Source organism: Bufo bufo, chromosome 10 (genome assembly GCF_905171765.1).
Source record: "Bufo bufo chromosome 10, aBufBuf1.1, whole genome shotgun sequence".
In the NCBI taxonomy this organism is placed as follows: domain Eukaryota; kingdom Metazoa; phylum Chordata; class Amphibia; order Anura; family Bufonidae; genus Bufo; species Bufo bufo.
This window is the reverse complement of record NC_053398.1, coordinates 9,160,654-9,187,855: the sequence shown is the minus strand read 5'-3', so window position 1 is coordinate 9,187,855 and position 27,202 is coordinate 9,160,654. Positions and strand designations below refer to the sequence as shown.

Here is a 27,202-nt window from a genome sequence, read left to right as displayed (position 1 = left end):
CGCGACCTTCATTCTGGAAGAAAGCAGTTATGCCTTTCTAAACTGGTACTGTCCCTTTGGGCTTCCACGTAGACAGTGAATAGAAGCCATGTCGATTTTTTATTTTTTTTGTACTGGCACCTAGAGTTTGTAAGAGAAATTGCATAAAAAAATAAATAAAACAGTCGGGACTATTCCAATACAATAAATTGCAGAGAATATTAAGAAACACCATCATCAAAGTGACAGTTTCCCAAATAAAATGTTGCAAACATTTTGATCAGTTTAAAAATAAATTATGAAATATTGCAATTTCTCCATTGGCCACTAGATGGCAGCACAACAAACTTGGGGGAGGCACTGCGTTTACAGGGTACAGAGACGCTGAATGTTAACCTTTCATCATTAGTGCGGTCGGTGGAAAATAAAAGGTGTATTGTGCTGCCTGAGGCTAGAGAAGCAGTGCTCACAATTACAATAGGGCAGATTTTTGCAAGAAGGAAAAAAAGTTTTAAAAAAAAAAAGAAGAAAAAGTTACAATTTGCTCTGTTCTAGTAATACTTTGCTCTTAACTGAGCTAAAAAAAACCATTTGCTGATCGTGTCCCTTTAATATTAAAATGTACACAGCACAGTAAAAGTCTAAGGCAAAAATAAAAACAGCACTCTCCTTAAATGGCTTCTGAATATCAGGCAAAACAAAAGTATCTCTGTGGATTTTAGACGACACAACCTCCGACGGCGCCTACTAATAAAAGTGCAAATCAAGGTGCTGGCGCGGAGTGGGACATAAAGTGACAGAAAATTTGTCAAAAAAAAAAAAAGTTGCAGATATGGCTCAATTAAAACGAAAAAAAAAATAAATAAAAAAAAAATAATATGTCCCATGTAGGTTAAGATGATGACAGCAGGGCCGGGCTCCCTATATTCATCCACAGCCCCAGCACTGGAAGCAGCCATGGCGGAGACCCTGCTCCATCCCGCCCGCTGCGCCAACAAGCACAGAGTGTGGCTTTAGAATATGGCTTTTGCACGCATCGTGTCCCAGGGTGCGGTAGAGGAGCCGCTACATGGCGGCAGACAGCTGGGCCTTCCCTTCTGAGGCTATAACTTCTTTGGCCACCTCGGAGCACTGATTCTTCTCGTCCAGCTTCTGCCGTAACTTGCACAGCTCGTATTCGTGAAGAATCTGCTGCGTGAGGTACTTCTCGCGTTTGACTCTGGCCTTCACCTCGGATGGGACGTCTGGGATCAGCCAGGCCACGAAGAATTTGACGAGAAACACGACGTGCTGGAAAAGATGGTTGAAATGCATGGTTATATCTGACTCTGGGAAAGCTGGGTGACAACCAAAAGGATATCCACTGGTTGTTACCTAGCCTTCCTGAAAGCGATGCTAGTAGTTTGGGGTGTTTAGACATGATTGTGCACAAGTCCTTTCCAAAACGAGAAAGCCTTTCTCCAACCCTATGAGCCAGAAGAAGAATACCCCCAGTTCCCCAGCATCCGGCCCACCTTTTATTTGATGCACTAGATTGCTGGGGATCATACATAAACTACTTCCAATTTTCATAGAACTATTACTGGTGACTACGACTCCCATCGTACCTCCATAATGATGATAAAGGCCATTTTTGCTGCCAGTATGTGCCAGTACTGCATGGTGTGTAGATATCTCCTCTCGTGGTCTGGAGGGTAACGATAATCTCTGTACCTGTGAGGACATAAATATAACTGAGGTTACAGCAGAGGCGCGGAGCACAGATTACCTCAGTCATTAAACATCCTAAGCAGCAGATGGCGCTGCTCTCACACTGGAATGGCCAGGGGCCTAGTTCTGTAATAAACTCCACCTGCAGTATAAAGCATTGATCTGGGCCAACAGGGCAGAAGGGAATACTCTACATGAGTCTGCCTGCGGTCCTGTGTAATTAATACAAATGCCTTCTGATTTAGGCACCGGGCCTTGCATACCCAATACCCTCAGTTAGAGATCTGTTGCTTCATTCCATAGAAAAAGGATTAGTAATCCATATGCAAATCAGCAGTTAAGTGCACTGAAGGTGGGACCAAGACACCTTTGCCTCCATTTCCTCAGCCAGCCCCTCCTCCTCCTTTTTGATTGACAGGGCCAGGTGAGATCACTATGCAGGAAGCTGTACCTGTCAATCAAGGAGAGGGAGGGGGTGACAGGAAGAAGGGTGCACTGCACAGAGTGGCTTGGTCCTGCCTTCAGTGCACATCAGTGGCGGACATACCGCCGGCTGCACAGGGCCCTAGCGTGGGAGGGGGCCCTTTCTAAATCCCCATAAGATGCGTGTCGGCAGCATACCCGTGGGGAAATGAGCGCAACCATAGTGGAAGCGCTCATCTCTCTACATTCATCTGTATCGCCGTCCTCAGGACAGTGATACAGCGGCGGGGCAGGGGAGAGGAGTCTCCCTTCCTTGTTCCTCTGATAAGCTGCAGGTACTGTACTAGATTGTCACGATGACCATCATCATTGTGCCGCCTGAGCTGGGCATCCAGGAAATTGGCTGGAAGGGGCCCGCACCATATCACTGCCAGAAGCATAGAGGTAAGTATTAGTGTGTTTTGTTTTTTTGGGCCATTTCAATTTTCACATCAAGAAGCAGAAAGGCAAGGTGCAACCCTGCCCATACCTGTTGTGTGCCACAGTCGTCCTACTCTACGGAATATCCTGACACTTGCATCAGGACGTTCTGTGCGGGGCTCAAAGCAGACACCGCCTACTCCATATTGCGGCACTGCTGGTATAACCGGGGCATCTCCTATATAATTATAGATGTACAGCTGGTATAAGTTATACATCTTCTTGTATATAGTGATATGGACCGTGCTGGTATAACCTGGGTATCTCCTGTATATAATATATATGTACAGCTGGTATAAGTTATACATCTTCTTGTATGTTTGACCGATGTGACGATTATCTCAGGTTTCATTTTTATAATGCCCACCTTTGACTAAACTTTGCCCAGCTCTACGCTGACCCCGCTCCGCAGCTGCCTTGGCTTATAGGGAACAGTCTGCAGTCCCTGCCTCTGCCCTCGTGTGCTGCTGCGTTCTAGCCGGAAGAGGAAACGGTCAGAGAGCAGCGCAGCAAGAGCGCACAGGTACCATGAACTGACTATCTGTATCCAGAGAGTACAGAAAACGTAGTAAAGATTCCCTGCAGTCCTATGTAACATTCCACATAACACAACAATTCACTGTGTTATGTGGTGTTACATAGGACTGTAGATAACATCTACTGCATCATCAGTTTTCAGAGGGTTTTCACCATGTTATCCATGGTGTTGCATAGGACTGCAGGTGACATCTACTACATTATCTGTATTCAGAGAGTTATCCCTGTGTTATCCGGAGTGTTACATTATCTGTATTCAGAGAGTTATCCCTGTGTTATCCATGGTGTTGCATAGGACTGCAGGTGACATCTACTACATTATCTGTATTCAGAGAGTTATCCCTGTGTTATCCGGAGTGTTACATAGGACTGCAGGTAAAATCTACTACATTATCTGTACTCAGAGACTCTGGGTACGAATAATGTAGTAGATGTAACCTGCAGTCCTATGTAACACCCCACATAAACAGTGATAACTTTCTATGTACAGATAATGTAGTATATGGTACCTGTAGTCCTATGTAACACTACAGATAACATAAAGGTAAAAGGGTTCTCTGAGATTCACATATTGATGACCTATCCTTAGGATAGGTCATCAATATGAGATTGGCGGGGGTCCGACTCCTGGCACCCCACTGATCAGCTGTTTGAGGAGACCGCGATGTTCCAGCGAGCACCGTGGCCTCTTCGCTCCTTACCATGCACAGAACTGTGCTTGATATTGCAGCTCAGCCTCATCCACTCAGATGGGACTGAGCTGCTCCTCGGCCACATGACTGATGAATGTGATGTTATATGGCCTAGGAAGAGGCCGCAGCGCTCACAAAGCACCGCAGCCTCTTCATACAGAAAAAAAACTAACAAAAAACTATTTTTTTCCAGCACATGGAAGGGGGGATGTCAGGGTAAAATGGTGAACAGGGGCCCAAATTAGGTAGAGAGCCCCAGGCCTATTATGCACTTAACCAGGATCGGGGCGCGCTGACAATTTGGTGCACCTTCTGCTGCCACACATCACTATGTATTAATCCTTGCCTATGTTTATGTCTGTATGTGTGGTTTGGGGGGGGGGGGGGGCATTCACATTCTTGGCACACGTACCCTCTGCTGTCTGTGTCCGCCCAGTTGCACATAACTGCTTGCGTATGGATTAAAGCTCTCTCCAGAATAAGGGCTCATGCACACCACCGTTGCCCGCAAATAGCGGATTCGCAAAACACAGATACTGGCTGTGTGCTTTCCGCATTTTACGGAACATCTGGGCCATAACAGAACTGTCCTATCCTTAATAAATAGGACATGTTCTATATTTTTGCAGAAGCCATGGAATGGACATCCGGATGCGGACAGCACACTGTGTGCTGTCTGCATCTTTTGCGGCCCCACTGAAGAGAATGGGCCTGCATCCAACCCGCAAAAACGGCAGGTCCAATGCGGACATGTGTGTGCGTGAGCCCTAAAGAAAAGGAAGGGAAAAGTATCCTTACGTTTAGATGAGTTAGCCCTACAGGGCACTGTGCCGGGTGTAATAGAAAATTTCAACAAACCTGCACAAAGTGACATTCATTTCGTTATTCTGTGGCATGCTGAAATTCTGAAAATCAGAAACGTCAAACACAGAGAGGCTGCTGCTAATATATCCTGAAGAATCGTTGTCATCAGAGTAGGCATAATAGTAGACCAAGCGGGGGATCATGTCGGAGGTGAACGCCACGATAAATGCCTGCAATGCAGAAAAGCAATGTAAAAAGTCCTATTAGGACATAAGTGCATAGGGTTAGATCCTGGGTTTGGCCTCATGCACAGAGGCACGTGGCATCACCTCTGGTTCCACACTACACAGGGACTGTCACAGTACTCTGGATGTCTCCACATATAGGAGGTCAGAGGTACAGGGCCGCAGAGCATCCTATGGGTGCCGCATTGAGGAAGGTGTAAGGAGCCGTCATATGCCCACGTGCATAAGGCACGTTCAGTAAAAAACTCAGCAGCTTTGTAATATACTTTGGTTTTCAATTTCTCCCCATTGTTTAGATATCTGCTTGCCATAAGTGAATGTAACATTCTTGTTTACAACCACAGGTTGAAAACCTACACAAACCTTATAGTTGCCACAGCTGATGCTTTGTTACAATTGTATCCAGTCTAGAGGTGAACCAAAAAGTCTGCAACCGAGGCCGATTCAATTTACCTGCTCTGATACATTGTAACAAAGTCACAAACGGAGAACTGTACAGACTAGAAACAATTGTAGCAAAGACAGCTGCAGGTATTACCATGTAGTCAGTGCTGTAAATGGTGTAAAACTTTCACACTAGCGTTTTTTTTTTGCGAATCCGTCAAGGATCTGGAAAAACACTTCCGTTACAATAATTCAACCGCATGAATCAGTCATGAACGGATCCGGTTGCATTATGTCTTCTAGAGCCATGATGGATCCGTCTTGAACACCATTGAAAGTCAATGGGGGACGGATCCGTTTTCTATTGTGCCAGATTGTGTCAGAAAAAACGGATCCATCCCCATTAACTTACTTGGTGCAGACCTCCAGAGCGGAATGGTGACTGAACGGAGGCAAACTGATGCATTCTGAGCTGATCCTTTTCCATTCAGAATGCATTAAGGCAAAACCGTTTTGGACCGCTTGTGAGAGCCCTGAACGGATCTCACAAACGGAAAGCCAAAACGCCAGTGTGAAAGTAGCCTAATAATAAAAGGAACATTAAATGGGGCTCCTATTGGTGCGGGTTCTGCCCTCTCACAGGACCCCCATGCTTGTCCAGCTACACTGCAAATGGACTTGTGGCGTCAGCAGCGTCATTGCCCGGGGTACTCACATTCGTTACGACGGATAAGATGGCAACTCCATTCAGGATTTCCTGCCACACCCCAATGCTGTGAGCCTTCGCTGCAAACGGTCGCCTGAACTGCGTAGTTAATTTCCAAGAGTCGACACGAATCTCCAGGATGTTGTTCAGGAGAGCGAGGAGCGGAGCCAAAGGAAAGGAGGCCACAAATAAGGTAATGAACCCAAACTGGACCACTAGGAGAGAACATATATACCTCTGTTTAAAGGGGCTTTCCAGGACCGTAGGATAGGTCATCAATATCCAATAAGAGGGGGACAGAGATCCGGCAGGAAACCCCCACAAACAGCTGCCAGCAGGAACTAACCGTGTACTGGGCTGGAAGCAGAGCGCTCCGAACACTGAAGAGCGGGGCTACTGCAGATCTGCCCCATTCCTCTATATCGGAGGCAGTATTATAGTAGTTATATCCTTGTACATAGGAGCCGTATTATAGTAGTTATATTCTTGTACACAGGAGCAGTATTATAGTAGTTATATTCTTGTACATAGGAGCAGTATTATAGTAGTTATATTCTTGTACATAGGAGCAGTATTATAGTAGATATATTCCTGTACATAGGAGCAGTATTATAGTAGTTATATTCCTGTACATAGGAGCGGTATTATAGTAGTTATATTCTTGTATATAGGAGCAGTATTATAGTAGTTATATTCTTCTATATCGGAGGCAGTATTATAGTAGTTATATTCTTGTACATATGGAGCAGTATTATAGTAGTTATATTCTTGTACATAAGGAGGCAGTATTATAGTAGTTATATTCTTGTACATAGGAGCAGTATTATAGTAGTTATATTCTTGTACATAGGAGCAGTATTATAGTAGTTATATTCTTGTACATAGGAGGCAGTATTATAGTAGTTATATTCCTGTACATAGGAGCAGTATTATAGTAGTTATATTCTTGTACATAGGTGCAGTATTATAGTAGTTATATTCTTGTACATAGGAGGCAGTATTATAGTAGTTATATTCTTGTACATAGGAGCAGTATTATAGTAGTTATATTCTTGTACATAGGAGCAGTATTATAGTAGTTATATTCTTGTACATAGGAGGCAGTATTATAGTAGTTATATTCTTGTACATAGGAGGCAGTATTATAGTAGTTATATTCTTGTACATAGGAGCAGTATTATAGTAGTTATATTCTTGTACATAGGAGGCAGTATTATAGCAGTTATACTCTTCTACATAGGAGGCGGTATTATAGTAGTTATATAATTAGGGAGCTGTATTATGGTTATATTGTCATTTACAAGGAATAAGAAATCAATAAATTAATCAAGTGATCAGACTTGCATCCTAGTTTACTCTGTCTTACCCATTTCAAGATATTCGTAGAAGAGTCCCAGACCTCCAAAGACCTGTAGGTCAAAGTCCTGTTCCCATCTGCTGTACAGAGTCTCTGGGCTATTTCTGGCTTTTCTACTTCTCCACCAGTTCATTATCCACCTGTGAAATACAGAATTTTTTAGAACAATAAAAAATATAAAAAATATAATATAATATACATATATATATATATATATATATATATATATATATATATATATAAATAAATTCTACACTTTATGAATATGTAATTTCTCTAATTAGCACCTATCAAGCATGAATGACACCAGATATAGGAAGGGTTGTCTCACCTCAGCAAATGGCATTTACCATGTATAGAAAGTGAATACAAAGCACTTACTAATGTATTATGATTGGTCATATTGCCTCTTGGCTGGCCGATTCCTTTTTTCATCGTTTCCAGAGGTTATGACCACCGCTTCAGCTCAGATGCAAGGTGGCTGGGACAGGAGCTGCTGCGTATGTGTGCCTATGCATTGTCCCACGGCCCCGGCCACCAAAGAGGCCGGTGCCTTTTCCTGTAGTGTGCAAGCATGGCCACTGTTGATGGATTGCAGGGTGGTCGTAACCCCTGGAAATGAGCAGTGTATAATGTCATGGAAAAATTAATTAAGCCAGTAAAGGAGGCAATATGGACAATACATTAGTAAGTGGCTAGTATTCACTTTCTCTACATGATAAATGCCACTTGCTGAAGTGAGAGGACCCCTTTAACTCCTCTGGTTATCTATAGACAGTAACTTACGGAACGAAGGCCTCCTGTATATTTCCCCAGATTTGCTTCCCAGCCATAACTATAGTGAGTTGTGTTGTGAGCTCGATCAGACAGCCAGCCGGGTCACACTAAGAAATAAGAGAAAAATAACAGAATGACATTGACTAACATACAAAGGACCTGCCACCCAACCATGCAACAACACATGCTATCATTTAAGTAGAAAAAATTCAATAAGGGCCATCCCGAAGTGCAAGCTGTATGCTACTCATGCCCATTTCAATCAGTGTGGTAGCACCAACAGGCACCATTTAGGTGGGTCCTTTGCTTGGAGTGTTGTCCTGTGACAGATCCCTAAACAGTCCCTTAACCTCCCCATGTTACAGGCAGTTTACTTCAGACATCGGCCCAGATCTGATGACAGTGGAAAAAACACGACTCACCTCCTCATTACGCCAACGGTTGAACATATAAGTGTACTCGCCGGGATAGCCAACAAACTTCCCCTTGAAGAAAGCCACATAGAAACATGAGGAGTAGTAGTTGACGAACTGGAAGAGGAACATTTTCATAGTGAGCCGGTTCTCGTACTCCAGGTGAGTTCTGGGAATTTCTAGTTTTTCGGAAGGAAAATGAATAAATAAATGTTTTCAGTTAAAATGACCAAGAACATAGACATTGTGTTTGATGGGACTACCCCTTTAAGTCAAACCCTTTCAGAATGCAGGGCCAGGAAGTCACTCCTGGCATTTGCAACAAACAGCGGTTTTTACCAGGGTAAGCTGCTGCAAAGTGGGATTTGCCCTGCAGAGGAAACTGGTCTTCTATACGGGTGGTCTTCTTAAAGAAGGGGCCAGCATACAGAGGAATTTGTCCTCTGGCATGCATATGTACATGTAAATGCATTACCAAGTACCCTATATGTGCTTTCCACATCAGTATGCCCGTTTCAGACCGCAAAAAAATAAAATAAAAAGATGCAACATGGATGTCATCCGTATTTTATGGATACACGTTTTGCAGATCGCAAAATACACATACAGTCGTGTGCATGAGAGGTCTTAAAGAGGAGCTCCAGCCATGTTGTTTTCTCTCTTATACATCTGCCCTTCCAGATGAATGTTCCACAATTATAATCAGGGGACCTTTGCACTGCAACAAGCGTTGTGCTCTCCCATTGCTACCCAGGTTGGACAGACGTGTGATTAATTCTCAGCCGAAAATAAAAAAGTAGCAGACATGGCCTAAGACGCTGGAGATGACGGCACAGGAATCTAATGTGTCAACAGCCATGGCGGTCCATTCTCTCTGCCCACTTACCCATGTCGGTGATCCAGATAGCCACGCGTTCATACAAGAAGTTCAAGATCATGATCATGATGAAGTTCAGGCAGGAAGCAGTCACCGAGGTGGCCAGCTGTGGTGTTAGCAGCCCACTGATGGGCTCCAGCGTGTGGTTGTTCTCCATAACGCTGGCGAACGCGGCATAGACCGCCAACCGATAGACAATAACCGCGATCATGCTGGCTATGATTAAAGCGATCTACAGAGAACATAAGACAGAAGGTCTAAGAAGGCATATATTGGGAATATTAGGAAACGACTTAAACAGCAATTCCTTATTGTATTGGAATTTCTCTTGTGAACGGTGGGGGATATTATAGAGACCCTGCCGGACCTGTGACCAGACGGCTGTGACCAGCAGACTGACAGGTGGGGCCTGGCTAGGACCGCTACCTCTGCAGTCCCTGCACTTGAGACATTTACTGTTAGAGGCCAGGTGTGCGATGCAATGTATTTCCAGAGAAGCAAGGTCTTGTGCAATCCCATGCCCGTGGCTAGATAGACAAATTGTAATACGGGTGGGTTAGGAAATGAGGGCGCTGATTGGGTCACCAGTCTGAAACACCCAGCTAGCGCCATGGCAGGTGCGGGCAGGTACATAAGGAGGAGGCCTCCAAACTGGTTATTGTGGTGGATCCCAAGGTACACTAATCCTCCCCATCTAACCAGGAAAAGGTTTGGCTTCCATCATAGACATAAGATGTTAGCAGATTCCACCCAAATCGATGGTCTAAGAATGGCTTATGTTACGGCTGGTAGAAGACTGCACCTGTCATAAGACTGCAGGGCCAGGAGAGGTAGCGGCCAGTCCTGGGTTATATGGACTGCACAGGGTGGTCATGGGCATTATAGAACATGGGGCAAGAAAGAAAGCGAGAAGGAAACAATAGTTCAGAAAGAAAAAGGAGAAAAAAAGAAAAAAGGGAAAAGGAAAGAAAGAAAAGAAAAGGCAAAGAAAGAGGGAAGAAAAGGAAATAAAATAAAGGGAAAGGAAAGAGAAAAGGAATAAGGAGAGAAGGTAAAAGACACAGAGTGAAGAGCAGTGATTTGTCACACCGTGTCTTCTGTGGAGGAATTATTACCGCACAGTCCTCTATCTACTGAAGGAATTCTACTGTAATGTATCTATTTCACAAGCTAATTCCAATTCATAGAACATATCACAGACATAACCCCCATCATCCTGGCAGTGTATTATACACCATGATGTTTTGGGACCCGGGATAAACAATATGGCGTCTCACCATCACCATTCAATAAATCTACATAATGATCTGAGTCACTCGGAAGGACTCATTCTGTCCCGCTAGCCCTTGGAAACAGTCAGCAGTTTGGGCTCAAATTCATTGTCAAACAACCGCCTCAGTTCACAGCACAATAACCTGGGTTTTCATAATCCGTCCACGTGTTGCGGAACAAATCCAAACACAAAATCAGAGCGCGCTGCTGAGGACTTTAACACCTTCTGCAGAAAAGTTGTGGATTAGCTCCTGATGTCGCCCTCGGCAGCGCAGCTTCGGGGGGATCTGCACCTCCATCCGCATGTAACCCACAGACTTTGCAGTGCAATGGTGGCACGATCTGTGGAGAGTTGTTCTGCTACGGTTACTACAGATGGATGCAGACCCGAAAATGACAGGCAGACACTTGAGGCTTCCTAGCAGTGTGGTGGAGGTTTTACCTGCTGTGGGGGCACTACTGAGGACAAGTAACTGCTGGTGGAGGTCCTATGGTGGCATTATGGAGAAGAAATCAGTGATTACTACAAGAGCAATATAGGGGTAACCGCCATATTGTAACCACAATGGTTGCACCATCGGAGTGCTAAATAGGCACATTTATGGCTGTGGGGGCCCCGGGGGGACACTAACTCTTGATGCTTGCAGGAGTTACTGTGTGGTCTTTACTGGAGGACTGCAGCCAAGATTTGTCAGTATGTAAGACTTAAAGGGGTATTCCAGTTGTTAGCAGTTATCCCTATCTACAAGGACTCCCCACAGATCACAAGAACAGGGGCCCCGTACCCCCTGAAATGAATGGAGCAGCCACTCGCACATGTTCGTGCCCACTCCATTAATTTCTATGGGAGTTCCGGAGATATAGTCGAGTACAGCGCTCGGCTATCTCCGGAATTCCCATAGAAATGGATGGAGCAGCCGCATGCATGGATTAAAGGGGTCTCCCCCATCTTATAGAGCGATTGTATATCAGTATAATCAGCGGGAGTCGCAGAGGCTGGACCATGATAAGACGCGCTACACCCCGTGCCCCGGCCTACTGCCACTAATCCCACTGACGAGAATGAATGGCCATACACAATAGATAAACGTCAGCTGAACCTGAGGTGCATGAGGACCTCCTGACAGGGGAAGATCAGGATTTCAACATGCCCAATCCCTTGTTCACAGGAAGATAAACCATCACCAGAGGCTACTGACCGCCACGTCCCGCTGAGAACACAAGTAGCAGGAAGGAGAGGTACAAGTCCTTCCTTTTTAATTCACTTCTGTCAAAAACTGCACCAAAAACTGCCTGTGTGAATCTAGCCTCATAGTAAATGTCAAAATACCTGATTCTATAGCCTGATCATCCTGGAAATCAGGAATGCTCTGAGGTCGCAGAACATACCTGCCGTTCCCCTATGGGGGGCAATAACAATGTACTGATCTGAGGTGTTTATCCCGGGTCACCAGAACATACCTGTAAATGGCGTCCGATATCATAATTGAGAATTTTAGGAGACAGATGCATAAGGAGACAGACAAGGAGTCCACACGGGATATAAAACACAGCACCACAGACCGAGGTTAAGGAAGTATTAGAGGTATGAAGTTGCTCACCCAGAATAGCACCGTGGTCCCTGAGAAGCAGAACCGGGCCGCCTTGCTAGTTAAAGGCAAGAAAGGTTCCATCTCCTGAAACAGTCAAAGCAAGCAAGGCCACGATTCACCATGGAGTAAAGACACTCACACCCAAAATAAGCAGAATACAAAACGTCGGCGAATAATGTGCGGAAGCAAAGGCGGCAGAGAGACCATCCTGCTCCTGGGTCCGGAGCCTCAGCTGCTAACACACAATGGGCAAGTCAATTTTTCCCATGAATCCCTCAAAATTACCAAAAAAGTGATTCTAAAACCTGTAACCGGATTTCCAATTATATTCCGGTAACAAGCTCATCCCCAACTATGACACCTATGATCAGCTGTACTGTACTACCCCAGTGCAGCCAGCAGAGGTCAGTGTAAGCAGGCACCAATGCACTACAGCATCTGCCGGATGAGGGTAGTTGTTGGATTCTGTGCCTAGTCTACAGCGTCCAATGGAACAAGATGGTTTCTGTCGCCAGCCTCTGCCCTCCCGCACATCACCGGGCAGAAACACAAAGTCCAGCATCCCTTTTTGTAGCAAAATCAACAGAGCTCGAGTTAATGCTGGTTAGTGTCGGCTTGGAGAGGCTGAGATCCGGCGTCTCCCTCTTACCCAGAACACAATGGACATCCAGCACAAGAACACTTTCCCCAGGATGCCTGCAGGACTTCGCTTTAGCACCAGTTCTATTTCCTACAAATGTAGAAAGGCTGAATGTGTGACAAAGCAGAGCATCGGATCAGAGCCTGGCCCGCAGGATAACACGACAGAACGGAGGCGGCCATTGAGCGGTCTATTAGGTGCATTTTATTTTCCTGGGAAAGCTGTGTGACAAACAAGATGGCCGCCATTATCACTTCCATGTTACCCAGCTTTTCCGGATCACTGGAAGGCAAATCTTTACAATTAGGGCTGTTTCTAGGAAAGCTGTGTGCCGACACCTATGGCCACCATTACAGTTATGACACTGGTTGCCACCCAACTTTGCCAAGCTCCAGACTAAAAGTAATAAATCTATACATGTCCTATATCTTACAAAGAAAAGGCCAGTTGTGTTGAAATACAAGACATTTACATTATTAGATGTTTTATGTTATACATACCGCCATTCTGGAGCACGGGGAAGTTGGGCGACAACTTGGGCAGCAGTTGAAATGGTGGCCATGGTAGTTGTCAGCCAGCTTTCCCAGACCACAGCATGGTCTCTGACAATCAATATGGCCACCACTAGGATGCCGCTCTGGAGCCCAGTAAAGTTTGGCGTCCAAGGGTTGTAACGGTGGCCATACTGATCGTCGCACAGGTGCCCCAGGCATGGGCATAAGTTTACCATTCAGGAGTCTGAGAAAGGTGGATGACAACCATCATGACTAACATAACTAGGCTGCTTGGGACTCTAGGAAAGCTGGGTGACAAGTACTAAAGCAGCAAAGTATTGGTGAAATATAGGATCTATTACTGCCATTCTGGAGCTCAGGAAAGTTTGGTGGCAACCGACCTGCAGAGTAATACACCCTGTACACAACTACAAAATGGCCGCCTCCGTGGTGTGAACAGGAGAGAATACATAATGGTGAATACAGTTATAATATACATGTGCACAACTTCCGGCCGGGCCAGGTCTGCAGCTGACATGACTGCCCTCCGGACACAATCAATGCTGGAAATAAAGAGTTATTTTATGATTCGGTTGTCAAGGAACAGGAACAGTGCCACACCTGCCCACAGGCTGTACCTGGTATTGCAGCTCTGCTGAAATGAATGGGACCAATGGGGGGGGGGGGGGGGAGCTGCTTTGCTAATACTGGACAACTATAGACAGGTCGATGACCGTGAACCACTAAGATTTGAGACTTAAAGGGGTTCTCTACATTTATTATGTAGAGAAAGTTAACACAAGACACTTACTAATGTATTCTTATTGTCCATATTGCTTCCTTTGCTGGCTGGATTCATTTTTCCATCACATTATACACTGCTTGTTTCCATGGTTAGGACCAACCTGCAATCCATCAGTGGTGGTCGTGCTTGCACACTATAGGAAAAAAGCACCAGCCTATGTGAGCTCCCACGCTCCCGGCTACCAAATAGTCTGGCTCTTTTTCCTATAGTGTGCAAGCACGACCACCACTGATGGATTGCAGGGTGGTCGTAACCATGGAAACAAGCAGTGTACAATGTGATGGAAAAATTAATGCAGCCAGCAAAGGAAGCAATATGGACAATAAGAATACATTAGTAAATGTCTTGTATTAACTTCCTCTACATAATAAATGCTATTCGTTGAAGTGAGCGCCGCAGGTAATCTTTAATTTCGGAGAAATTGCGTTATGAAGGCATGGAGAACAGGAAAAGTTTTGTGTATTATGGTCTAAATCAGGGGATCTCAACTCCGATCCTCGGGACCCCCCTACCAGTCTTGTTTTTAGGATTTCCTTAGTATTGAGCAGGTGATCTAATTAGTGTCCATGCATCAGGACTTACATCACAGGTATTCATTCTGGGGGATATTCTCAAATCCTGACCGGTAGGTGGGTCCCGAGGACCGGAGTTGAGAAACCCTGGTCTAAATGGATTGAAAAATCATTCTTGAAGTAATTTATGAAGACAATCCGGGTGTCCAAGTAGTTTTTTTTTTTGGGTGGTGGTGGGAATGGTAGCTTGAATTTATGGTGTCTAAGATTTTTTTCTATTTCTAATATAGAGATTTAAAAGTTAATAAAAATAAAAAAAAGCTGAGTTTAACAACTGCAAACTGATGGCAGCTTTCTCCCTGGAAGCGGTCTACCCTATAATGCACATTATATACTTTTCTATGAACATCCAATAATCCAGAATATTTGATAATCCGGGACCTCTTCTGCAAGATTAAAAGGGATTTTTATTAATATTATAATAAATATCAAAACAATAATAAATAATGATAAATACATAATAATAGATAATAACTCTACATTGTCCTGTTGCTTAGTTATTCCTCTTGAATACTTATGAAATCGGCAACTGGGCGCTACCCTTCCCCCTGTCATTAGAGGGTATCCCTACATAGTCAACATTGGTTGGATAATGTCACACTGTGCAGGGACATCCCCGGACACCCCCCCCCCCCCCCCCCCCCCCCACTGGTAACACCCAATTGTCAAATGAGTTACCAATTTCTAGAAGGAATAACAGATAAACGACACAATTTAGAGTTACGCATGCAAGTATTTACTAAAACTGACTTGTATGCAGAACAGATTAATCCTCTTTAAGAATGGAAGGGCCGCCTACATTGAGAATAGATCTGCGACCTCGATATTTACCTGCGTCACCGGGTTTTTCCTTTTTTGGGTGCATTTGGCCTCATATTCTGGTCTCAGCTGAAGTTGCTGTTGTTCTTCCTCAAAGTCAACCAAGTCCCACTCGTACTCCAGCCGCGCCTGCCGCCGCTTCCAGAACTCCAGGAATAAGGTCACTGCAAGGAGAGTCAGGTCAGTCCTCTCTACCACTATGGTTAACTAGCTGCAAAGAGATGAAGGGTCTAGTAGCGTCCTCATAACACGTGTCTACCGCTGACCAGTCACTATAACACATACATACACACACCTGGCTAGATAGGCAAGCTCTTTGGACATGCAACATCCACTTTGCTGACAATCTTCTATTAATGCAGCAATACAGTACTGGGAAAGCAAGCCTTCCGAAGAATATGCAGCAAGGCATTCACCCACCGTTAAAAATGCTTTTTTATTTTTTCACTTTACTGAAAGGCAACAGACTTAGGCCATCCATCTTTCCCAGAGTTCTGAATGGCACATCTGCCTGATTATCCTGCTGACGCTCCATTTTTCTGCGGTTTTCACCCTTTGCAATGCAAAGGGTGAAAATGCAAAGTAGGTTTAACTCCTCAGATACCGCGGGTCAATAGCAACGTAGCATTTTAGTGGTTAGACAAAGGGAAGGGGCTCTCAGTCCTGTGATCATGCCCTAACGGGTGCAGTCACAGGGTAACCGAGGCACTGTCGTGGCAGCAGAGGGGCCTTATAAATGCCCCTATAGTGGCATCTTACTACTCTCCTATTACATCATGGGTGTATAAGATAACCGTTAAAATCATAGACTACAAATAAAAGTATTGGCGTGTATAATACAAGCAACCAAATGAGCCCTTGCGCAGCTACAGTGTAAAAAAATGTATATAATGCTATAGTTCTATGAATATAAAAGTAAAAAAGAATAATCATTTTATTTATATTAAACGTGAATGAAACAAAAACTATAAAAAAACTTTGGTAGTAAAAAAAAAAAAAAAAGTCGAAAATGTTGCTGCCAAAATGTCTTGGTCCTTACAGGAGTTGGCTCATCTCACACACTGATGGCATACCTCTGGGACCCGCACCTACCTCTAGAACGGGGGGGAACCGCCAAAGTGAAACACGTGCTCTCCATTTCACTCTCTATTGGAGTACCGGAATAACCGAGCCAGCTCATCTACTTTTGGCACTCCCATAGAAGTGCATGGAGGGGTGGCCACACTTGCACTGCGCGCCCTATGTTCACTTTTAGTGGCCCCATTGCAGAGGCGTGACCTGTATCCGACACCTGTGGCATATCGTAGTGATAAAGGGGCTTTCTGGGACCTTGGATACTGATCCTCAGGATAGATCATAAATATGAGATTGGAAGGGGGTTTGATGGACAGTGAACATCACCAGGAGCAGAAGATTCTGTCCACCGTGTAGTGGTCGCGCCATGTAATGCTGCTCAGCCCCCATAACAGTGAGAAGTCAGCTGCAGTATGCCCGGCACCAGAAACTACACGGTGCACAGAACCTTCTTTCCAATGTATAGTTTCCCGAAACTGCCCATAACAGCTGTTCGGTAGGGGTGCTGGACCTCTACCGATCTGATATTGATAATCTGTCCAGAGGGACAGGCCATCTTTCCATCTCCTGGAAAAGGTCTCTAAGGCATTAGAAATTATTCAATAAAAATACATTTTACATATTTACAGGAATTTTGTGTCTCTCATTTTTGGGACGTTTCGCTGCACGGAGAACAATCTATTTTGTGGATAAAGGCCGGATACTTACCCCATATTCCCATGAAGATGGCAAAGAAGAGGGTGGCCACGTTGTCAAACAAGTGTGAATACTACGGAGAAGATAAGAGGATCAGTACAGATGGTAGGGGGTCACATACACAGAGCCCAGGGGGTGGTGGACGGGAGGGCGGTACTTACCTGAGAAGGTTCACATGTGGCGTTTAACCTCCAGAATTCACAGGTCTGGTCACACAGCGGACACATGAAGATTTGTCCCCCAATGTCCTTATCACAGATCTCTTTACTGCAGGAGCAAAAGACAACAATGAAGACGACGGCAGCACACAAATGTATGAAATGTAAAAATCCAAAGCCAGTAGCACAGAGCACAAGCGGGCCCCAACCTAAAAATTACACTGTGGAACCAGCCTGAACTTATCCATGGGCCTCCACAATCAGACGCAGCAACAAAGCCGCAGTGTGTGAACAGCCCCTTAGACAAGGTTCCCCTTCAGAAGAGAAGCTGCTCTTTACTTTGGTGTTGTCCTGGTGGTTTTTGGGTTAAAAAAAATAAAAAAAAGCCTCATGTCCTGCCTTCAGAGTTTTTTTGAGACTTTTTTGCCCAATCATTGTTTTGTTTTTGCATACATTTTTTTTTGGAGGAATATATGTGCCCCCTATTATGTTACTTTCTCTGTAGAACTGAATAAAAAAATATATATATGCAAAAAAAAGTGCTTGGAAAAACGGCAACACAAAATGCACACATCAAGGGCCTTTAATTCCCACAGACCCCATGCAACATATGGGAGCTGGCTGTAAACATGGGGAAAAAACAAAACAAAACAAAAAAAACCAAAAACAAGCAATGTCTAAACCCACACAAGGCAATTTTCCAGGCTGCACGTCAAGCCTTTGGAATGATTTATATAATCTTACCTACTGATGCTGTCATCCATTGTTATCCATCCGTACAGGAAGCATAAAAACCCAACAATAGCAGCATAAGATAACATCTCTGTATAGAAGCCGAGCCAAGCAAAGTAGATTCCAATCTTCTCCCCGTAGTACTTTCTGGAAGGAGAAATAAATCAAGGGTCAGTGGGTTGTATTAAAGGGGTATTCCTACCACATGGCGCTAGGACAAGGATCAGCAACCTCCGGGCACTCCAGCTGTTCTGAAACTACAACTCCCAAAATCTTCTTTTCACTTCTATGAGAGTTACAAGAACAGTGCAGTACATGTGCATGATGGGAGTTTAAGGTTTCACAAGCAGCTGAAGAGCCGAAGGTTGCTGACCCCTGCACTAGGATATGACACCATTTTAGGATTGCTCTGACCTCTGGAACCCATTACCAGTCCAGAGGATGAAGAGAATTGCAACGCTGGTGACGTATTGGGCACCATTCTACGTCCCCGTCACCAGCTATGCAAAGGAATTGCAGCCAGGAGCATTTCAATTGGACAGACCTGTGCTGCAGTTCCCTGCAATGAAAGGAACGCCATGCGAAAATCAGGCACCGTGGCCCCTACATTCAGGTCTCCTCTTGTGGCCGGAGGTTTAGTAACTATTGTGTACCTGGCTGTTGTCCTGAACTCACCTGATCGAGATCGTCGGCTGCTCCTTGTAAAACTTTCCAAATCTGGCCCAGTGTTTATGCAATGTATACCGCTCGCTCTCACAGGTCACGTCCTGGGACTTCTTCCAATACTGACACTGCAGAGGAAAGAACACTTCAGCATGGAACATGAGGCTACATGGCGATCGCTAGGATCACATAGCGACAAGCAATGACTGCGGTGAGGGTTCGTGTTACTACACGCCATACGATGCCTCCTGCCACATGACAATTGCCAAAAGCCAAAGCTACTAGATGTTGGCTGCAGATCACAACGGACTTTTGCAGCACAGCCCTGATCACAAGTCGCCCTGCCCAGAGGGTAAATAATATCACCACACACCTAGGTAGATTAGTGTACAAGGTACTAAGTGACAACCTTCGATGGGATCAGATTGCAGCTATATTGGTTGTCACCGCGCATTTCCACAAATATACCTAACACACAATATATCGTGTTACACCAGGGCTTCCATTTTCCAGGGATTACTTACGTCATGGAGAGGGAAGGCGGCCGTGTACGTTCCATTGCTTAACAGCCTCTTAATACCAAACTTTCTCTTCTCCTCCCCAATTCCGTAGGGGCAACGAGAGAGGATGTAATAGACCTGAAATTGGAAAAATAATCAATGAGCTGAAGAATAGAATAAAGTGAGGAGACGCCAGGTCACAGACTCCCTGAAGGCACATACAGGGGAGTGCAGAATTATTAGGCAAATGAGTATTTTGACCACATCATCCTCTTTATGCATGTTGTCTTACTCCAAGCTGTATAGGCTCGAAAGCCTACTACCAATTAAGCATATTAGGTGATGTGCATCTCTGTAATGAGAAGGGTGTGGTCTAATGACATCAACACCTATATCAGGGTGTGCATAATTATTAGGCAACTTCCTTTCCTTTGGCAAAATGGGTCAAAAGAAGGACTTGACAGGCTCAGAAAAGTCAAAAATAGTGAGATATCTTGCAGAGGGATGCAGCACTCTTAAAATTGCAAAGCTCTGAAGCGTGATCATCGAACAATCAAGCGTTTCATTCAAAATAGTCAACAGGGTCGCAAGAAGCGTGTGGAAAAACCAAGGCGCAAAATAACTGCCCTGAACTGAGAAAAAGTCAAGCGTGCAGCTGCCAAGATGCCACTTGCCACCAGTTTGGCCATATTTCAGAGCTGCAACAGCACTGGAGTGCCCAAAAAGCACAAGGTGTGCAATACTCAGAGGCCATGGCCAAGGTAAGAAAGGCTGAAAGGACAACCACCACTGAACAAGACACACAAGCTGAAAACGTCAAGACTGGGCCAAGAAATATCTCAAGACTGATTTTTCTAAGGTTTTATGGACTGTTGAAATGAGAGTGAGTCTTGATGGGCAGATGGATGGGGCCCGTGGCTGGATTGGTAAAGGGCAGGAGAGCTCCAGTCGCGACTCAGACGCCAGCAAGGTGGAGGTGGAGTACTGGTTTGGGCTGGTATCATCAAAGATGAGCTTGGGGGGCCTTTCGGGGTTGAGGATGGAGTCAAGCTCAACTCCCATTCCTACTGCCAGTTTCTGGGAAGACACCTTCTTCAAGCAGTGGTACAGGAAGAAGTCTGCATCCTTCAAGAAAAACATGATTTTCAGGGCAGGACAATGCTCCATCACACGCGTCCAAGTACTCCACAGCGTGGCTGGCAAGAAAGGGTATAAAAGAAGAAAATCTAATGACATGGCCTCCTTGTTCACCTGATCTGAACCCCATTGAGAACCTGTGGTCCATCATCAAATGTGAGATTTACAAGGAGGGAAAACAGTACACCTCTCTGAACAGTGTCTGGGAGGCTGTGGTTGCTGCTGCACGCAATGTTGATGGTGAACAGATCAAAACACTGACAGAATCCATGGAAAGCAGGCTTTTGAGTGTCCTTGCAAAGAAAGGTGGCTATATTGGTCACCGATTTGTTTTTGTTTTGTTTTTGAATGTCAGAAATGTATATTTGTGAATGTTGAGATGTTATATTGGTTTCACTGGTAAAAATAAATAATTGAAATGGGTATATATTTGTTTTTTGTTAAGTTGCCTAATAATTATGCACAGTAATAGTCACCTGCACACACAGATATCCCCCTAAAATAGCTAAAACTAAAAACAAACTAAAAACCACTTCCAAAAATATTCAGCTTTGATATTAATGAGTTTTTTGGGTTCATTGAGAACATGGTTGTTGTTCAATAATAAAATTAATCCTCAAAAATACAACTTGCCTAATAATTCTGCACTCCGTGTATATCCTCTTGTGTGGGTGCTCTATATACACCAAGTCTGTGTCCACCAGATGAGCAATGATTTAAAGGACCAGTAAACCTAGGTCTACGTTTTTAATTTTGGTGCAGCAAAATGTCATCTACTACATTAGGCTACACTTAGTTCTTCAATGGGATGAATGATAGAACATGCATAACCACTACTTTAGTTCATAGACCTCCTCCAGAGACATTAACATCCATATCTGCAAAAACTAGATTTAGTTACTGTAATCTGTTTCTCATCTGTCTCAATGGGGGGGGGGGGACGGGACGACACAGGCCTTGACCATGGGTATAGCTGTTGCCGCTAGGAGGCGGACACTAAGCACACAAACTGTACGCTCGCCCCTTCAGCTATACCCTTTCTACAGGGACTAAGCTAAATCAGTTCGTGCAAAAGCCAGACAAGAAAATTACATTATGTACAAACCCAGAACCACACAGGCCCATAAACAAAAGAATGGGTGGGAGCTGTGTCCCCCAATGAACGGAAGAGAAAACAGATTTTACGGTAAGTATAAAAACCTAGTTTTCTCGTCCGTCTCATTGGGGGACACAGGCTTTGACCATGGGACGTTACATAGCAGTCCCCAAGGGTGGGCATAACAAGCAACCCTCCTGTCAGAGGCCTGCAGTCTGCAAAACTCTATGCCCCAGAGACACAAAAAGGTGTGAACTATAAAACTTGGAAAAAGTATGCAAAGACGACCAAGTAGCCGCCCAGCTGAGAATCAGCGCCATCTCCGCCATGACTGCCGGGCTCCGGCTGCCGCCCCTGGTGACTGATGTACGCCACCGCCGTGGAGTTGTCGGACTTAACCCGCACCGGACAACCCCTGAGATGGTTGGTCTAATGTCGCAGAGAGAGCCGAATCGCCCTTAACTCCAGAATATTGATTGGAAGGGAGCGTTCCTTGCGTGACCATACTCCTTGAACAGAGAGATTTTTCCAACACTCCCCACCCAACCCCTGAGGCTTGCGTCCATTGTTAACACCTTCCAACGGAGAGGGAGGAACGAGTGACCTGACGTCAACATCGGCTTTACTCACCTGTCCGGCATCTTCTGCCCCCCCTAGCTCCAGCCAGGTCACCACCTTCGGTGTACGGCCCCTTGGTGAGGGACGCTACACCGGAACAGAGGGGACTTACGGCGTGGGCAGCTGTGGTGACCCGAATGCTGGCGGGAGACAACGTTTTTTTACAGGAACCTCTGATACTACTTTTCTTCTGGAGCACGGGAAGGAGCAGGGGGGTTTGGGTGACCCCATGGTCTCCCGCCTCCTGGGGTGGGAGTGCAGCAGTTTTACGGACTGCCTGAAACTCCCGCTAGAGAAAAACAAAAAAAAAAAAAAGCGAGACCTTTTTACTTAGTGCCTGTAGGAGGCAGACCTCCCGTTGCAGGGAGATCTGCCTCCTACAGGCACTAAGCTAAAACGGATTTAGCTTAGTGCCTGTAGGAAGGGTATAGCTGAAGAGGGAGGAGCTTACACTTTGTGTGCTTAGTGTCCGCCTCCTAACGGCAACAGCTATAGCCATGGTCAAAGCCTGTGTCCCCCAATGAGACGGATGAGAAAGAGCGTATGACTGCTTCCATAGTGCACTGCAAAACTCCAGTCCAAAGCTACATTCAGATGACCGTAAGCATATAGGCCAGCCCTATACAGAAATGCCTATTCTTGTCCCCAAGAATAGGACATGCACACAATGTGCTTCCTGCATCTATGGCAGCCCCATTGAGATGAACGGGTCCGCACCTGTTCCACAAAATTGCAGAACAGATGCAGACCCAGAAATACGGTCGTCTGAATGCACCCTAATAGGCTCATGTACATAGAAGAACCGGAAACCATGGTCAGGCCCTCGGCTGCCATGGCTACCCATGGGCACTCTGCAATCACATGGCCGGAGCGCAATGAGGTGACAAAGAGCTCCTTCCCTCTGTTTAACCACTTGGATGCTATGGCCAATGCTGACCATGGCATCTAAGGGATTAAACAGACATTAGTGATTAGAGATTTCATGACATTAGCGCACAGTGTACCAGTGCCATCACTGTGACCGACTATTATGTCATCTAAATGAGTACATCACAGGGTGGGAAGTGATTAAGTGCTGGTGGGGGCAACCTGGAGGTACCAGAGAGCGGCTCATCTCACGGCACTTACTATCCTGTTCCTGGTGGCCGGTGTGAAGAACGTGTTCTGGTCGCGGATGTAGAACAGCTCCTGCCTCTGCTTGCTGAAAGGGGCCGTGAAATAATCTGGTTCTGGGTTCATGACGTCATACGGAAGTTTGAAGGTTTTCAGAAACCAGTTTAGAGGGTTTTCCGTCTTCAGGACCATATCATTCTCCTTTAAGGGCATCTTGATATTCAGCACCTCGGCGTAGGTGGAGAGGACCTCCCAGGGCGCATGGATCTTGACAAAATAATTTTTTCCATTCTCCGACTCCTACGGGGAAAAATAGAAATATCAACACCTAAGACCCATTATCATTATTTATTTGAAAGCATTATTAATTCCACGGCTCTGTACTTTAAGAGGGGGGTTACACATAATATAAAAAATACAAATGGGATAAACATGAAAGTAATAAACAGACTGGTATAGAGGGGCAGAGGACCCTGCCCGCGAAAAGCTTACAATATACAAAATCCAAACATGAATACAGACTTGAGGCCAAATTGGCCATGATTTGGAAACAATTATAACCGCTAGGTAATTGCATAGACAATTCCCCAATTCCCAATTCTGCTCCTTGGCTTCCAGCCTACGTAATGACACAAAGCTAATGAGAAGGAGCAGACGTCCAGCCTGTACACAGGTGCGACTGCTCCGTGGCCTCCACTCACCTTCTTGTCTTCGGTTTCTAGCTCCAGACCCGCTTTCTGCAAGTTCAATTCAAATTCTCGTCTTCTCTCCTGGGAAGAAACCAAGAACAAATGCTGAATTTGGCAACTTTGTGGTAAATTCATATTTTGCCTATGAGGGAAAGGTTCGTCGGTGTCTTGTGACCATTGCTAGAAGTTCAAGCATAATTGTCACACCGCTCATCCCTCCAAAGGGAAAAGACTGCCTATCTGCAGGATCAACCCTATTATGCCTGGGGGAGGGGGAACTAATTCTTTATGTAAATGTGGAGTCTAGCCCCCCAGCCTTTCCAGTACTGGCCACACCCCTTGAATACCTCATTTGCATAAAATAATAAAAGTAATTCTGCAAGAGTTTCACAAGACAGGTATCATTTCAATCAGAACCCTAGCAGCGCTTCACAAGTAGTATTTAGTATTTTTTCAATTATTTTCACACTACACACTTTGTTTAAATGTTTACACTTTTTATATTATCATTGGAGATTATATATATATATTTTTTTTTTATTATTTATTCTTCATTCATTAGGTCAGGTTTATCATGGTTGCATTTCATATACATTGTTCACTTAAATTATGTATATTACATATTATATTTATCATGTCACTTAAATTTAAATTGGCACAAATTGTTCTATTTTGCCAGAATGGATATATAGGTTTCTCTTCAGGCATGTGGTATAATTTTGTTCCATTAGAGGGCAGTGTGGTCCTATTTTCGCATGCGCTCCTTTAGTTTGATGTGATATCGCCTGGTTTAATAGGGTTGATCCTGCCAACAGGTGCTCTTTAAAAGGGTTGTCTCAGGAGAATGTGGCCCAGGGGTGCGCCAACTGAATTTGCCCGGGCATATGGGTAATGCGAGGGATTTCCCCTGCAGCAGCCACAGCAAGGGAAATGTAGTATTACATGGCGGTCATTCAAATGGAAGCTGTCCATGTAATACACGGAATCTGCCAGTAATGGAGAAGCACTCAGAGAGGTGTCCGGAATAGGGATGTCCATAGGTCCTAATAGCACATATGGAAATCTGGTACCTTCATGAGACAACACAGAAGCTTCTATAGCAGGGGGCCAGAAACCTTCTGCACTCCAGCTGTTGTAAAACTACCAACTATAACTCCCAGCATGCACAAGTGCTCAGCTGTTTTTGGTAGGGATGTCCCGATACCATTTTTTTAAGACTGAGTACGAGCACCGATACTTTTATTTAAGTACTCACCGATACCAATTACCGATACCAATTTTAACAATAAAATACACACACACACACACACATGTATTTTGTGACCACTGACCAACCAAAAGGCCCAAAAACAGAACTAAACCATTGTTTAATGTACAAGAGGCAGTGTATCAACTGGCTTGCTCCTGTGCTCCGATTCGAGATCAGATGTCTGTGGGGCAAAGTCATGGGCAACATGAATAAAAAAAAAAAACACTGAGGTTCCAAGGAGAGTTAGGGAGACCGTGAGACTGTGTGGGGACAGCCACAAGGAGACTGTGTGGGGACAGCCACAAGGAGACTGTATGGGGGCAGCCACAAGGAGACTGTGTGGGGGCAGCCACAAGAGACTGTGTGGGGGCAGCCACAAGGAGACTGTTTGGGGGCAGCCACAAGGGAGACTGTGTGGGGGCAGCCACAAGGAGACTGTGTGGGGGCAGCCACAAGGAGACTGTGTGGGGGCAGCCACAAGGAGACTGTGTGGGGACAGCCACAAGGAGACTGTGTGGGGGCAGCCACAAGGAGACTGTGTGGGGGCAGCCACAAGGAGACTGTGTGGGGGGCAGCCACAAGGAGACTGTGTGGGGGCAGCCACAAGGAGACTGTGTGGGGGCAGCCACAAGGAGACTGTGTGGGGGCAGCCACAAGGAGACTGTGTGGGGGCAGCCACAAGGAGACTGTATGGGGGCAGCCACAAGGAGACTGTATGGGGGCAGCCACAAGGAGACTGTATGGGGGCAGCCACAAGGAGACTGTATGGGGGCAGCCCACCAAGGAGACTGTATGGGGGCAGCACAAGGAGACTGTGTGGGGGCAGCCACAAGGAGACTGTGTGGGGACAGCCACAAGGAGACTGTATGGGGGCAGCCACAAGGAGACTGTATGGGGGCAGCCACAAGGAGACTGTATACTGTAAGGAGTAAGGACAACAATTTTTGAAGCCCCTCCCTCCTCAGTATAATAGTCTTGTGGCCACCATACAGTAATGTATATTTCTTCTTGCCCTAATGCCTGCTTTTAGAGATCAATGTGCAGATTGCAGGCAGTAAGAACCAGGGCCATAGAAGACAGACACAACACCTTTATTTCTTTCTGTCTGTGACCACTTGGGCTGGTTATAATCTAACTAAGCTTTATACACTTACTAGAGTCTGTTCCTATAACTTTTAAAACTACTGGAGATCAGATGTCTGTGGGTGGAGTCATCGGGAACATGGGGGGAGGAGCCAGGGACGGTGGCAGCCGCTGCGGAAAGTGTGAATCAGAGCAGCCGCGGGAAAAGTCTCTTTCCAGACAACCTCCTAACACCACATGCAGAACTGGTCATGTCGGATGGCTGTGGGCGGAGTCTTAAACATACGTGGAGCCGGGGATAGCGGAGGCTGCTGGTAATCAGGGCGAGGGGCGGAGACTGGGAGCAAGAAGAAGCTGTTTTTGCTGTGCGAGATGCAGGGGCAGGCCGCGGACGGACACAGACACATTTAGAAGCGGCGCAGGTATCGGCAGTGGTATCGGGGACATTTGCACGAGTACAACGGATCTCAGAAACGGAAAGCCAAAACGCCAGTGTGAAAGTAGCCTATTTAGCCATTTTTACCAGGTAATAAGGCTATGGTGGCGTCCCCTTGTATAATAATTCTGAACCAGCAGGTGGCAGCAGAAATCACCAGTAACAGAAAGGCCTCGTCTGCATTTTTTCTGCAGAATTTGGCGTGCATTCCGCAGCTAAAAAACAAAAAAAAAAAAACGCATGGAACAACCCCCATGTTATAAACGGGAGTCTGTGCCGCTGTTCATGCAGGAATATCTGAAAATCAGTTCTGCAGCGGCTGCGTGAATTCTTACAAACCCCATTCCAATGCATGGGGATTTCTGCTGCTGTGTGTGAGC

The 27,202-nt window shown here is 45.4% G+C and overlaps 1 protein-coding gene across 1 annotated transcript in view; it reads right to left on the bottom strand.

The window, feature by feature from the left end:
* Positions 1-1,007: 1,007 nt before the first annotated feature.
* The window catches only part of ANO5 (anoctamin 5), a 74,400-nt gene continuing 48,205 nt past the window's right edge, over positions 1,008-27,202 (bottom strand). Inside the window, 17 exon segments of the mRNA XM_040409759.1 lie at positions 1,008-1,269; positions 1,587-1,692; positions 4,680-4,855; positions 5,970-6,175; positions 7,327-7,457; positions 8,104-8,201; positions 8,517-8,686; positions 9,394-9,616; positions 12,258-12,332; positions 15,591-15,742; positions 17,361-17,421; positions 17,510-17,615; positions 18,251-18,385; positions 18,914-19,029; positions 19,426-19,539; positions 23,381-23,665; positions 24,067-24,135. Coding sequence (XP_040265693.1) covers positions 1,045-1,269; positions 1,587-1,692; positions 4,680-4,855; positions 5,970-6,175; positions 7,327-7,457; positions 8,104-8,201; positions 8,517-8,686; positions 9,394-9,616; positions 12,258-12,332; positions 15,591-15,742; positions 17,361-17,421; positions 17,510-17,615; positions 18,251-18,385; positions 18,914-19,029; positions 19,426-19,539; positions 23,381-23,665; positions 24,067-24,135 — 2,448 coding nt within the window. The 3' untranslated portion in view covers positions 1,008-1,044.